General features: G+C 46.9%; 1 protein-coding gene across 1 annotated transcript in view; it reads left to right on the top strand.

The window, feature by feature from the left end:
- ABHD12 (abhydrolase domain containing 12, lysophospholipase) overlaps positions 1–13,144 on the top strand; it is a 39,411-nt gene extending 26,267 nt beyond the window's left edge. Inside the window, 9 exon segments of the mRNA XM_038131324.1 lie at positions 2,869–2,899; positions 5,370–5,415; positions 6,633–6,762; positions 8,178–8,215; positions 8,400–8,479; positions 9,021–9,103; positions 9,800–9,878; positions 10,165–10,292; positions 11,212–13,144. Coding sequence (XP_037987252.1) covers positions 2,869–2,899; positions 5,370–5,415; positions 6,633–6,762; positions 8,178–8,215; positions 8,400–8,479; positions 9,021–9,103; positions 9,800–9,878; positions 10,165–10,292; positions 11,212–11,251 — 655 coding nt within the window. The 3' untranslated portion in view covers positions 11,252–13,144.
- Positions 13,145–13,572: the final 428 nt, after the last annotated feature.

Raw genomic sequence — 13,572 nt, 5'->3', positions numbered from 1 at the left:
CCTTCTTTTAAAAGAAGGCAGATACATTTTGTGGAATGATCTGTTGTATTGGCAGGGAGGAATGATGAATCCAACTCCATGTTCTCAGAAGGCTAATTTATTATTTTATGATACTATATTATATTAAAGAATACTGGACTATACTAAAGCATACAGAAAGGATACTTACTGAATGCTAAAAAGCTAATAATGGAAACTCGTGACTCTTTCCAGAGTCCCGACACAGATTGGCCCCAATTGGCCAAAGAGTCAAAACAACTCAACCAGAATCCAATGGAACAATCACCTGTGGGTAAACAATCTCCAAACACATTCCACATGAGCCCAACACAGGAGAAGCAAATGAGATAAGAATTGTTTTCCTTTTTCCCTGAGGCTTCTCAGTTTCCCAGGAGAAAAATCATGGGCAAAGGGATTTTCCCAGAGAATGTGATCCACAATGATCCCTCTCCATTACTGAATGTGGAAATGGATTGATTGCAGTTATCAGAGATATCTGATATTATAGTTTACCTTGTATCCTCTGCTAGAAGTCGGGAGGCTGTGACCCTTCCTGAATCAGGTGATGGAAAGTACTTCTTTTCAGTATAGCAGTCTCTGAATTGAGACAGGGGATGGTATTAGTGCTTCTGTATATGTGACTCACAGGCATTAAATAAACCTTCCAGTTCCTTTTGTGAGTTTCTTTTGGTAATTAACACATTCTGAGGAAGGAAAATCAGAAAGAAAGAGGAAGGTTATGTGCTGATCTTGTTTCATTATTACATCTGTCCAGGACATTTGTCTGGACCAGGAGCACTTCTTAAACTTCTAATTTTACACTTGACTGTTTATTGGCTAGAGTAGTGGATCGGTTCTCTGTACTTTGTTGCTGGATGCTAAAAACCATTAATGCAGCGTGAAGATATTTCTCAGGATCATGTTCCTCCTGCCACCTCTCCAATGTTACAGGTTCTTTTGTTTGTTTATGGGAACACTGTCCTTTCTCTTAAAAATATGCATTTTACAAAAGAGTTTCAATCCCCTGCTGGATTTTGAGTGCTGGATTTTGGGATGTTTTTTCTTGATTGCGTGTTCTTTTGAAGCTGATGTCTGCCCGTAGATACTTTGCAAGAGCAGCAACATTGCAGGAAAACAAGTTCCATGATGTAAAGTAAAGAAACAGTTTTAGCTGTGCTGCTAGTGAAGGTTTGCTAGCCTCTACATCTCCAGAACATTTTTCACACCAATTCTTGTCTCAGCACCATGCTTTTCTTGGTACAAGGGCACAGTGTGGAAAGTGTGTGCTACAACCCAGGAAATGCACGGACAGATGGGTTTTTTGCAAACTGCCCTTGCCTTCTTGTGCTGATGCATTGCAAGGTTAAATCAAATTGTTGCACTGTTTTTCAAATATTCCTTCACCTTTTTTTTTTATTTTTTTGCCTTGTTTGGGTGTAGCAGGTGATACTAAGGGAAGCTGTTGGGCAGCTTGATGGTGGCTGTTTGGGGCCAGTATCTCTGCTTTTTGTGTATAGATTTAGATTTCCTTCTCAACTCCCCCAAGGGCTGCTGGGATAAAGGACTGAGCCAGGGATCAGTTACATATTTCCCATTTCACTCTGTGCTCTGGAGGAGCTGGAGGTGTCTTGGCTTTGCCATTTCTGCTTTAATGTGTCACTGTACATTTGTTTCTGTGCTGCACATCCAGTCACTTGTCCCAGGGCTGCTTTACTGCTGCAGGCTGCATTAACCCTGAGTGAAAGGCACTGCCTGGGCCTCCTGCTTTGACTTGAGTCATCTGGGGCTGAGGCAAAAATGTTGTGTGCTTGATCCCTTAGAAAAAATTCCTCTGTTACACTTCAAGGAAAGCATGAAAAAGCACAAACGTGTGCGTGTGAAAGGTGACTTTTCAAGCAAGTGGATCATCATCCTCAGGCTTGTATGATTCAAAATGACTTACAAGCAACCCCTTGCATTTTGCCCTGAGTATTTTTGACTGGATTAGGTATTTTCTAGCATGGTTGGAGCTGACAGGTTTTGGTTGGCAAGTGCATGTGTTCTTAGAGGGAGATGTGGCATTTGGGTTTAGAGGCTGCACTGACCAAGCCAGTCATAGTATGAAAGTTCTAGAGTTTTCATAAGTGCAAGAGTACATTTATTATAACACCAATAGACTGAAGTTTGAGTATGGATTAGCCATGTCATGTTGTGCATATATTTTAAGGTATGTAATGGCACTCTTATATTCCTTTCCATTGTCTAGGTTTCAGTTTATATTTATAATTAAAAGCAGATCCTTCCCCTGGACTTTTCAGTTTTCAGTTCTGCTTTTCTCTGCTCATGTTTTTGCACGTGTCCCTTCTTTCCCTGTGCTTGGAGAGCCAGGTGGGAAAATCTAAGGGCCACCTGCTTGGCTTGATGTCATGATTTCTGCTGAGAGCATCAAGCTTCTGAGTGTCAGGGCTACAGGCTGGGGCAGCACTTGTGGCAAGAGATCAGGGCAGGCAGAGCAGAAAGGGACAGGCTGTTCTGGATGTATTACAGGCTTTGGAAAAGGCAGACAGCAAGGTGGGTTGAAAAGTTCATTTTTACCTGCTGCGAGTCAAGATTTACATGAAGTTGACTTCAAAATTATGTCCTGCATAGCTTAACAAAGCCTGGCTGTCTCCTTGAAGCCTGTGACAAAGCATTTATGGTGTTTCTTATGTTTGGCGTGTTCTTGTTGGATTGCCTGAGGCACTTGGGAAATATGTTTCTGGGAACTTAAATGCTCAAATGTGGTTGGTTTGGGGGGTTTTTTGTGTTTGTTTCTTTTTGTTTGGTTGTTTTGTTTTATGTTTTTCTTTTTTTTCCTCCCCTTTTTGCTTCATCCATCGCTCTTGCCAGAGGAGGGGATCACCGGGTGGAGCTTTACAAGGTAAGTGGCTGTAAAAGGAGGTTGTCCAAACAGCTGCATCAACAAACAGCTTTCCAAACAGCTGGAGGGTGGCTGACAGCTGCATTAACACCTCAGGTGTGCCCAGAGTTGAGAAGACTGCTCTGACAGCCCACTGCCACCAGGCACAGCCCTTGGGGCTCTCAGTGTCCTTCCAGGAGGAAGCCTGTAAGGGAAAAGGTTCTGTAAGCTGTGAGCAAGCACACTTCTCCCATCTTCAAAGATATTTGAAAAGTCTTTTATTTGCTGTTGTTAACTGCCAGCTCCAGCTGAGCTAACCAACACAGTTTCTGGGAAAAATCAAAAGTTTTATTTAATTACAGCCCCAATTTGATTGATTAGTGGACTAATTTAAGGTGCTTTTTAAGAGCATTCAGCCTGGATTTCCCCTTTACTCAAGGCACAGTGCATTTGTATGAGTGGTGCTGTCTCAGATGCAGAAGGCTTTGTGGAAAAAAACCAATGAATTCCCCAGGTGTAGCACTATGGTGTGAGTTATAGGAGAACACAGCTGCTTCGAGTGTTTTGTCTAATGATTTTTGGGGTAATTTACTTTATTAAACTCTCTTTCGGCTGAAATTCTCCCACACAATTTCTTGGTCTCATATCCCATGTTTCTAAAAGAGACATAATTGTTTTTGTTGGTTCATTTCAGAGAGGTCTGACTCTGTTCTTCTCTTTATTTGTGTCAGTGTTGGCACTCATAAAGCTTTCTTGCAATTCAATGCAAGATCCCCTGCTGCAAAACCTTTTAAATTCAGATTGCTTAGAAAATAGTGTTTAGCAGTCCCAAGAAGGCAGGTGATACTTCATTTCCTTTAAGAAAAAAAAAAAGGTGAGCTAAGTTGCAGAAAATTGGTTGAGGAGACTGTCATGTATGATCTATTTTGTCATTTTTCTTGGAACCAGCCTGTGCTGCCATGCATTTTGTGCTGGCCAAGACAGGCAGAGGAGTTGGTTTTGATTTTGATGGACAAGAGTAGCAGTGCTTCAGAATATACAGACTTGGTGTGTTTCTGTGTACATATACAGAGAACACGGTGTGCCAAAACCCAAGGTTTCTGGTCCTGGGTCTGGTATTCTTTGCTTCTGAGGACATCCAGACAAGATGCTTAGTTTGCCTTTTTCAGCCATTGAACACACACATGGGCTTAGCAGAACCACTCCAGAAACTCCAGGTTTGTGTTTATTCCAGCAGAATAAACCAGTTTGGGATGCTGTCCTTTTTGCTGGTGCTTTTAATAGGCTTTCAATGCAGCCAACACATAAAACATGTATAGAAGACAGGTGAACTCTCAACAGATTAAATATTTTTTAATGGCCCGGAGAAGGTGAGATTGTATGTGATATCTTAGCAGTAAAATCACATTGTAAAGCTAAAAACCAAACTTTTCAGGAAGAAACTTCATCTTCTGCATGTCCAGTCAGAGAATTCAATGTGTGAGTGAACATATAAAATGTCATATAGTGATTCCATTGGAAACAGCTGTCCTGCAGCATCTAACTTGTCTGGTGAGACAATGGAAGTGCTCTCTCCCTTTCCAGTCAGTTGTCTGTGTGAGCTCCACTTGATACTGTGTGCCTCAAAGTGGTTCTGAAATGTTTAATTGTTTGTAAATCTACCCAATATATGTAATCTCTTCAAATGGTGCTGTAAGTAATGCTCAGCTGACAGGTGTCATTTCATTTGTAGACCACAATAGTCCCAGTACCACTAGAAAGGGTGTTGCTTTTATATTTCCTCTTTAGAGTATAGCATAATACTGATACTGCTTTTTAAAAAATCATGTATCATGCATAGCCTATAAGAGAAACATTTTAATCACTTTGTAACTTTTTGTTGGTTTTTTTTTTTCTGTCTGCCCCAGAGCTGTTAGGTTCACATCAAACAATGGTAGCTCGGAATGCTTGTATTGGTTTTACCAAGGCACTTTTCCCAAGCAAATTGGTCTAACATTGAGTGGTTTTACTTACTTTTAACAGATTTTGTTAGGATTACCATTGGCTATAACATGAATATTTATAATAGAGCAACTGCACATTTTTGAGCTATACATTTAAGCCTTCTGCCGTGGGCTCCTGTATGTTATTCTTACATTTATGCCAATTTGAGTAATGTAATTGAAGCAGTTGTACTCTTTCACTGGAAAACATGGAAGTCTTTGTCGGGGAAACAGTAGGATATTTGCACATCTTAAGGTCAAACCTGTTAAAGGGATAATCAACATCTTAGGTAGCCTGATATGAAGTCCAGGAAACAAAGGGAGTAAAACCAGTGGGCTGAGATTAGTGTTTGGAAAGCTCTGTGCCTGCTACATTGAAAAGCTGTAAATTGGCCATTTAACATGTCAATAATTTTATAAAATGAATCCCTGCACCTTGGCCTGATGCAAGAGCGTGGCTGGTGTGCAAGACTCTGTAATGGGTTTCTGAGTGTTTCTCTGCCTCCCAGGTTCTCAGCTCCCTCGGGTACCACGTGGTGACGTTTGACTACCGAGGTATGTGGGCTTCTTCTACAAACCCTTGCTGCCAGCTAATTAGGTGTGGTTATTGCTTCTCTTTTTTTTTCCCCTCATGGCTATCTAGAGAATTTCCAGAAATTTCTTCCCGGTGTCTTCCTGTGCAGCAGTGCTTCCTGATGTCCAGCTGGGTGGGCTGTGGCTCCTGCCCACGGGATCCTTCACCTGTCCTCTTGCACAGGGCTTGTTTGGGAGCTGAGGAGCAGAGAGTGAGCCAGGCACACAGGCTGTCACAGCATCCACTCCAGACACTCCCCAGGTGCACATTTGGAAGCTGGTGGGCTTGCCTAGGTGTAGTCCTTTTGGATAAGATCTAGGTGACTTTCCTAAGGTCACGCAGGGAACTGAACTTGCACTTACTTCCTTCTGAAAGCTCATGGGTGAGATAAGGCAGAGTAAATTATTTGCTAACAATACTTGGCAGGAGCCATGACTGCTTTGCACCTCTGCGCCAGCAGTCTGCTGTTCCTTTTTTACCTTCTTAGTATTTAAGCCATGGCTGCAGTGTAATGCCACTGCAGATACAGGAAAGAAATTCATCCATTGCATTTTTCTCAAGAAGACACCTGGGAGAAGTTTATTTGTAGGAGCTTGCCCTGTTTTTCAGTCCTGCTGGCAGCTGCTTCTCCGGCTGCTTATTGGGTATCAGGAGGGATGTGGGGTGCTGGCTGCTGAGAGCATACACTGTGTGGATGTGCTGCAATAGAGATGGAGCCAGAACAGTCAGGAGGGTGGAAAATTGCTGCAGGGCACTGATCGAACAGCACAGACAAACTGATGTTGCGACAGCTCTGTGGGACATGGTTGGGTTTTGGCCCTAAGCATCCAATCCTGTGCTGTCAGAGGCTCCACTTACAAATTGGTTACATGCGTGCAGAAGCAGGGAAGGTTTGGGAGCTGAGCTCTTGCAGGTGGGTACGTGCAAGAACGCTGTTGTAGCCGTGTTTGAGATCCAATCTTTGGTTTTGGTGTTGACTAAATCCACAAAAACTCCTTGGCAGACAGCAGTCACCTAGATTAAATGACTGTGAGTCAACCGGGGCTTTCAGCCCCAAATCACAGAGGTGCACAGTGAGGTGAACAGCAGGTACCCGTGTCCCAAGCCCTTTTGCAGTTGCAGATGGGCTGCATGGGAGGAGCTGGCTGGTTCTGCTGAGCAGTTTGAGGGATTCTCAGCAGGACTCTTTGTGTTCCAGGCTGGGGTGACTCGATAGGCAGCCCTTCAGAGAGGGGAATGACCTACGACGCCCTTCATGTCTTCGACTGGATAAAAGCCCGGAGCGGAGACAACCCTGTCTATATTTGGGGACACTCCCTGGGCACAGGGTAAGCATCTAATCTTAGTGGCACTTCTAAAGAAGCAGCTTCTAAAGAACATTAAGCACTGACCTTGGATGAAGGTGCTGTTTTGCAATAATCCCTGGGCTGGCTTGGCTTGGCATCTGTGGCATAATTTCTGGAGGGTGGCTTCCCCCTTTGCCCTGTACAGAGTGAGAAGGGCTGCAGTGAATGACTGCAGCAATGGATCCTGAGCTTTCATTGTCCATAGGGTTCACACTAGAAAGACACTTAGAATAATAGATTGCAGATTGTCTTTCAGAGCAGAGCATCAGACTTCTCTGGTACTCTAAAAGTGTCTCAGACCAGCCACGCTTGTGTGTGCTTTGTGCTTTCAAAAGGTTTCCCTCCTGTCCTGATGAACATGCTGTGTGTAATCAGTGCTTGGGCAGATGCTTTCATGACTATGCTGCTGGCCACCTCTGACATTTGCATGGTCATGCCTGGCACAGGGAAGTTCAAGGTGTCTAGTGCCTTTGCCTTCATGCTTTTAACTTTTATTTCCTGCTTCCTCCCTCTCTGTGGTTGTCTGGAGGCAAGTCATGTTCAGCACCACGTGCTCTTACCCTTGTGATTGGCGAGGAGCAGAGGGCAAACACAGGAGTTACCTTTGAGTTGAGCTGTGGACAGATAAACTGTAAGACCACAAAGGCTGTGAAGCACATGCTGGGACAGGGAAGTGGCTCTTCATTGCTGTGACACTCAACACCCTGCTTAGTTTGAGAGAAGACAAAGACTTTTTCTTGGCTTGTCCTCTATATTTTTTGCCCTGTTCAGAATCCCTTTCTGGGTCAGAGCATGCTTGTGATGTTTCCCAGCACTGCAGTCAGAGTGTCCTGAGACTGGTCCCCAGCTGAGTTCTCTAGTGACCACAGCCAGTCCGGAGTTCAAGGTTTGTGAAATGCTCTGTGCTTGGAGGACTTGGCAACTTTGGAAATATCCCAGTCCCATTAGGGTGATGCTGCTTTCTGTCCCAGTTAGGGAAGCTCCTTGCAGTGTAGCCCTGGGATGCTGCACTCCAGCTGCCTGGAACACAGCACCCCTCTGCCTACACCCCTGCATTCCCCTCTTGCTTGCTCAGCCCTTGTGGTCTGGAGGCAGGAGGCTGTGTCACACTGCTGTGGGTGTGCTGGGAGCCTGAGAGCCACCTGAAAGGAGTCCATCCGAGGGGCTGCATGGTGTGTTTCTTCCTTGGGCTGGTACACTTAAACACAGGCTCCCGGTGTCACTTGGGGCAGTCGGGTACGTGAGGCCGGTGGGGACACAGGTCGCTGTGGCCAGCTGCCGGACCTCGAGCAGTGCGCGGGATCGACCTCGTGGCTGTGGAGTTGTACCTGTGCCACCTCTGGAGCTGCTGCTCTGCAGAGGGCCTGTGCCAATTTGATTCTCCTTCTTCTTTCCAGAGTTGCCACAAATCTGGTGCGGCGCCTCTGCGAGAGAGGTGAGTGTGACGCGTGGATGCGCCTCCCGGCAGCCTGCCGCTGTCCCAGATTCCCACAGACGTTCGGGGCACTGACGGAGCTGTCCTTGGTGCACCGTGGTGGCAGCTGCTCTCACGAGGCAGAGCCTGACCTTGCTGGCTGTCTGCACTCCTGCATTTCAGCACATTGCCTTTGGCTTTTCAGAAACGCCCCCGGATGCCCTGATCCTGGAATCTCCATTCACCAACATACGGGAGGAGGCGCGGAGTCATCCCTTTTCCGTGGCAAGTACACAGTGACACTCACACCAGTGGCATGGAATTGTGTGCATGGAAATGAACCTTCAGGAGTGCTGGAGCTGAGCTAACTGCATGACTTGTGGGGCAGTGGTGGTATCTGTAAACACTGGGGGTAAAGAACTACACTTGAGACAGCTGCTGGGAACACACAGCCAGAGCCACGTGTCCAGCCTGGGAATGAACTGGCTCTGAACTGAGCAGACACCCAGTCCAGGCCTCGGATACAGCCAGGCTGGTGAGGTGGCCTGGAATAAAGCTCTTCCAGGAAGAACTGCCAACAGTCCTGCATGATGCCTGGAGACTTTGACCATGCAAGCACCCACAGGGCCTGCTCCTGAGCAGGCTGGTAAGATAGGCCTGAAACAGGGGAGGAAGAATAATGCTGGTGGAAACAGGGGCAATCTTAGTACCAAAAGCATGGTCAGCAGCCAAGGGATATTGTGGGATGGCAGTGGCCTGCCCTTTTAGTGCTCTTTGTATCAATGGCTTGCTGGTGCCTGCCACTAATGCACGTTTTTCCTCTCAGATATACAGATACTTCCCTGGATTTGACTGGTTCTTCCTTGACCCCATCACAACGAGTGGAATTAAATTTGCAAACGATGAGAAGTGAGTTCCCTCTTTGCTGGGGTTTCAGCTGTGGCTGCAGTAAGCCATGGCAAGCATCAATGAGGATAGACATGAGACTGCACTCTGGCTTTTTTTTTTTTTTGTTGCTCTTACTGGAGTGATTTCAATTACTCTCACAGCCCTGAGAGCAGCACAGTGAAGCTCTGTCTTTTTTAATTGTTCATAGTAAGGACAGATGCAACAGAGAGAACAGAGACTGCTCAGGGATATGCTGATTTGGTTCATGCCATTTGTGCTTTTCAAGTGTACCTTACACGTTAAACAGTAGCATTGGAACATGGAAGGAAGGTTTGGGAAGATTTCTTTGCTGTGTATTTGCCTAAGCCACCTTGCCTGTAATCACATTGTCTCCTTTCACTGAGTCTTTCATTGAAGAGCCTGAGCATTTGTGAGTTTCCAATACTGAAACCAAACCAGACCTGGGGGAGGTGATGATTTACAGTAGAATGAGCCACATTTCTCTGGTCTAAACAGCAAGAAAATTTTATAAGCATTTCTTTCACTGGTAAATTTTCTATAGATCAAATGAATGATGCCCAGATAAGGTTTTAAACTGTAGTTTATAACCCACAGAACATGCTTGTCATTACAGTTTTCTTTAAAATGTACATGTGTTGGTGTCAGAGAATGATGGGATTGCTCTGAGCCTTTGTGACATTGTTTTCTGTTTTACAGTGTGAAATACATTTCTTGCTCCCTGCTCATCCTTCATGCTGAGGATGATCCAGTGGTACCATTTCATCTGGGAAAAAAGGTACACACGTGGCTCTGCAAACTGATCTGGTGGGAGGAACTGGTGTGGATAGAACAACATCTCAGGCAGGCAAGAAGTCAGTAATGGAGAGGTGTAAAACACGTAGCCCAGAGGGACTGCAGATCCTGTAGTGTTGGAGGTGGCAAATCAGTAGTGAAATGAGGCTGAAGCTACCAAAGCTGCTCAAGCCAGGGCCCCTCGCCCGTGCCTGAGGGGGCCGTGGGTTTGGCAGGGGGAGCTGGGTTGGAGTAACACCAGTCCCTCACCTGCCTCCCCTTGGGTTCAGCTTTACAACATCGCAGCGACGTCGCGGAGTTTCCGGGACTACAAGGTGCAGTTTGTGCCCTTCCACACAGACCTCGGCTACCGGCACAAGTACATCTACAGGAGTCCAGAGCTACCTCGGATACTGCGGTAACTGCGCTCCCTGGGCTGGGGCTGGGCACCTGGCACCCTTTGCTTTCCCCACAGGGGACATCCCGGGGTAATGTGGCTCTGGGCTTTGCGGGGTCTCCCCGAAAACGGCTGCTGTGGGTGTCCCAGACAGCGAAGTTTAGTTAAGTACAACCTGTCTGGGCCCCTTAGGCAGGCTCTAGAGCCACAGGCAGTCTTAGCAAGCTCAGCTCTTTAGTGAGATCAGCTTTTTAGTGATTCTCAGCTTATTGGTGATTTTCAGCTCTTGGCTTGCTAAATGCTTCAGCAGCAGACGCAGGGAGAGAGAGGAGAAGGGCTGTATGAGGTTCTGCAGAGATGTCTTTATTGGCAGCTTCTGCAAAGGGTCTTAGTGACAGCTCTTCTGCCAAACTGGGCAGAAGTAGGGGTTTATACAGGGTACAGGAGTTTTGGGAAACAGTCTAATAGTAAGGGTCGAGGCAAAAGTGACTTGTTGTCTTACAGAGAGATAACAAGGGTGGGAAGGCAAAAGAGGGGCTTCTTAGGTCCAGTCATCATGACTAGGCATTTCTTATCTTAGGCAACTGACCGCCAGGGAGGCCTTGCAGACCCTGTGCTAGCTACACAGGAGTCAGAGCTCTCCACCTCCTTGCAAAGCAGGTTTTGGGAAGGGGAGCCACCGAAATCTGGGAGCACTTTCTGGCTCATCTCTGCTGCGAGCCGGATGCTCTGGAGGAGCTGTTGGCAGAGCGGTGGCTTCAGTTTGGCTCTTTCAGTGGGAGCCTCTGGTGGGTGTGAGAGCAAAGCTCGGTGCTGTTCCCTGTAGCTGCAAATGCTCGAGTCATAGCGTTTGCCAGGGGAACGGGAAGACCTGCAGGCTGTAGCGTGCACCAGCGTATAGGAGAACCAAGTGTCACTGCTTTGTCATTTCCTTTTCTAGGGAATTCCTGGGAAAATCTGAACATGAGCATCATCACTGAAGACTGTCTGCTTGTCAGCACAGAGATTTTCATTTCCTTCCTCTCTCTTTTTCCTCCCCGTTCCCTGTGGGTCAGTCTGCCGTTCTTCCATCCCTGGCACTAGAGAAGGTCAGGGATTCCCATTCCAGTCCTGATGTGTACCCTTGGCAACTCCAGCTTCTGGCATCAGCATCTGTGACGGCAGAAGGAAGAAGCTGTTGGCTTGTTTTTGGACTTGGACGGAGGGGTGGTAACAGCCCAGGAGCCAGTACCAAACCGTGAAAAATATAAGCGCAGCAAAGCCTCGCCCGTCCCTCGCGGTACTGCTGAGGACAGATGTTCCTAGGACACTGCGTCATGACCAAGGATGTTTCTTTCACTTTTAAACACTGCTGCTGTTTTTGGATCATGTAGAGATACATTTGTAGGCAAATGGCTTTTGCCACGTCTCCTTACCGCAGGTGTCTTGCTTGAGTTTGAGGTGTTCTCTTTCTAGAAAATACATGTTTTGCCTTTCCTTTTGATCAGAGGCTGTAATTACAAATACATGGAGGATCCAGGTAGTGAGAGGTATTTTTATTTAGCTCTTCAGTCACAATGTGCTGCAAGTGTTGGGATAATTGCACACATTTGGAAAATAAATGAAACTTTTTTTTTTTTTTGTTCTTCCTCTTGAAACATGTATTTAATGGGAAAGGCTAGTACCCTTTTATCTTTTCTGTACCTTTTTCCTTCTGGACATTATTTTTTGCTCTCATCCCTGCTATCCTCTGTGGACCTCCTCCCCTTCTTCACAAGTACTTCCTATTAGGATTGGAATGACACATGTGTATCAACTGCAGACATGGGCATTTAAGCCAGAAACTGTGAGATTACTTTTTTGCTTGATCTCCTCTTCCATGGACAGTGTGTGCCCAGGCTGCTGGAATGGATGTCTTCCATTACCCCTGTACAAACCCGGACAGCCATGTGCTGCTTTTTGGTGAGAAGGGCAAGGGGGTTTTTTTCCTCAACTACTTTTTAACTCCTTGGGTCGGGTTTTCCTGTTCCTGGTGGCAGTGCTGTTCTGGCAGTGATAGTTTTTGCAAAAATAAGTCTGGGGTGTCACTCCCCATCTCTCCCCCCCTGCCTTCTGTGCACTTCCAGTAGCACATCTTAGCCCCTCTGACAGCCATTGTTCAGAAGGCAGAAGTGGAAATGAGCCTTTCCCACAGGAAGAGGTTCTGAGGATGTCCTTGCCCTGCTCAGGGCTAGAAGTGGGGCTGGTTTATGCCACTGAAGAGCTCTGCACTGAAAGAGGAGTCAGTCACACACTGCCTCGCTGGGCTTCTGCCCCTTGTCAGTCCATACAGGCAGTACCAGGTGCTGTAGGTTTAGTCACTAGTGCTCAAAGGGAATTGTGCTGCCCCCAGGATCTGGTCAGGGGTGTACAGCATAGTAATAAACTGCTCAGCATGCATCAGCGTTATAGCTGCAGGCTCATACTAGTTGCAAAAGAGACAGTAGCTTGTTCTTGTACCAAGATTCTTCTGCCATTAGCACAGTTGTCCCTGAGGTTTCTGACCCCTGATACTCATGAAGTAGCTGTGCCACTACAATACAAGAGCGTCAACCTTAATTTATCGCACTGACAGACGGGAAATACTTACCTGCCTCTGGAGAGTGACACACACATTCCAGTCAGTGCTGCTGCTGGCAGCTGGCTTGGGGCAAAGTGCAGCCTGAGATGGGGCCTGGCTGGCTGCCTTCCTCCTGCTGAGACAGAGCTGGGACTCCGGCACGAGTACTGCTGCTCTTGGTGGTCCCACCACCACCATTCCTGTTAGCAGCCCAGTGATATGCTTGGAAATTTAAACCGAAATGTTTATCTAAAAGTGGTGTAGTTTTAATAAAGGCAATGACTGCTGATCACTTTAGCTGTACCAGTCTTACCTGGTAGTTTCTGGGACATTTTCCCCATGCGGAGCAGGTCAGCTGGGTGTGGGGCTGCAGTGGGGTTGTGTGTGGGAGGTGAGCTTGCAGCTGGGAGTGGGTAAATCCTTGTGGCTGCTGCCAGCTCTAGGGGAGGGACTCTGCTGGAGCCCAGAGGGTCTGTGCCTGTATTTTGGCTGCAGCTGAGGTATGCTTCTCCCCTGGGAAGGGGGGAGATGGGAATTGCTTGTGTGACTTCTAGTTCAGGAGCCCTGTGTGCCATTTGTGGGGCAAACCCAACACTACCCCCCACCCCAGTGCATAGAGTCAGCCTGTCATGGGCATGTTGCCCCCCCATGGTGGTGCCAGCACCCTGCCAGCTGCAAGGGACAGCAAAGCCACAGCTGGCAAGGACAGCAGTGATTCAGGCA

Source organism: Motacilla alba, chromosome 3 (genome assembly GCF_015832195.1).
Source record: "Motacilla alba alba isolate MOTALB_02 chromosome 3, Motacilla_alba_V1.0_pri, whole genome shotgun sequence".
Classification (NCBI taxonomy): domain Eukaryota; kingdom Metazoa; phylum Chordata; class Aves; order Passeriformes; family Motacillidae; genus Motacilla; species Motacilla alba.
Note: the sequence above shows the minus strand (reverse complement) of the source record. Positions and strands in the feature narration are given on the sequence as shown.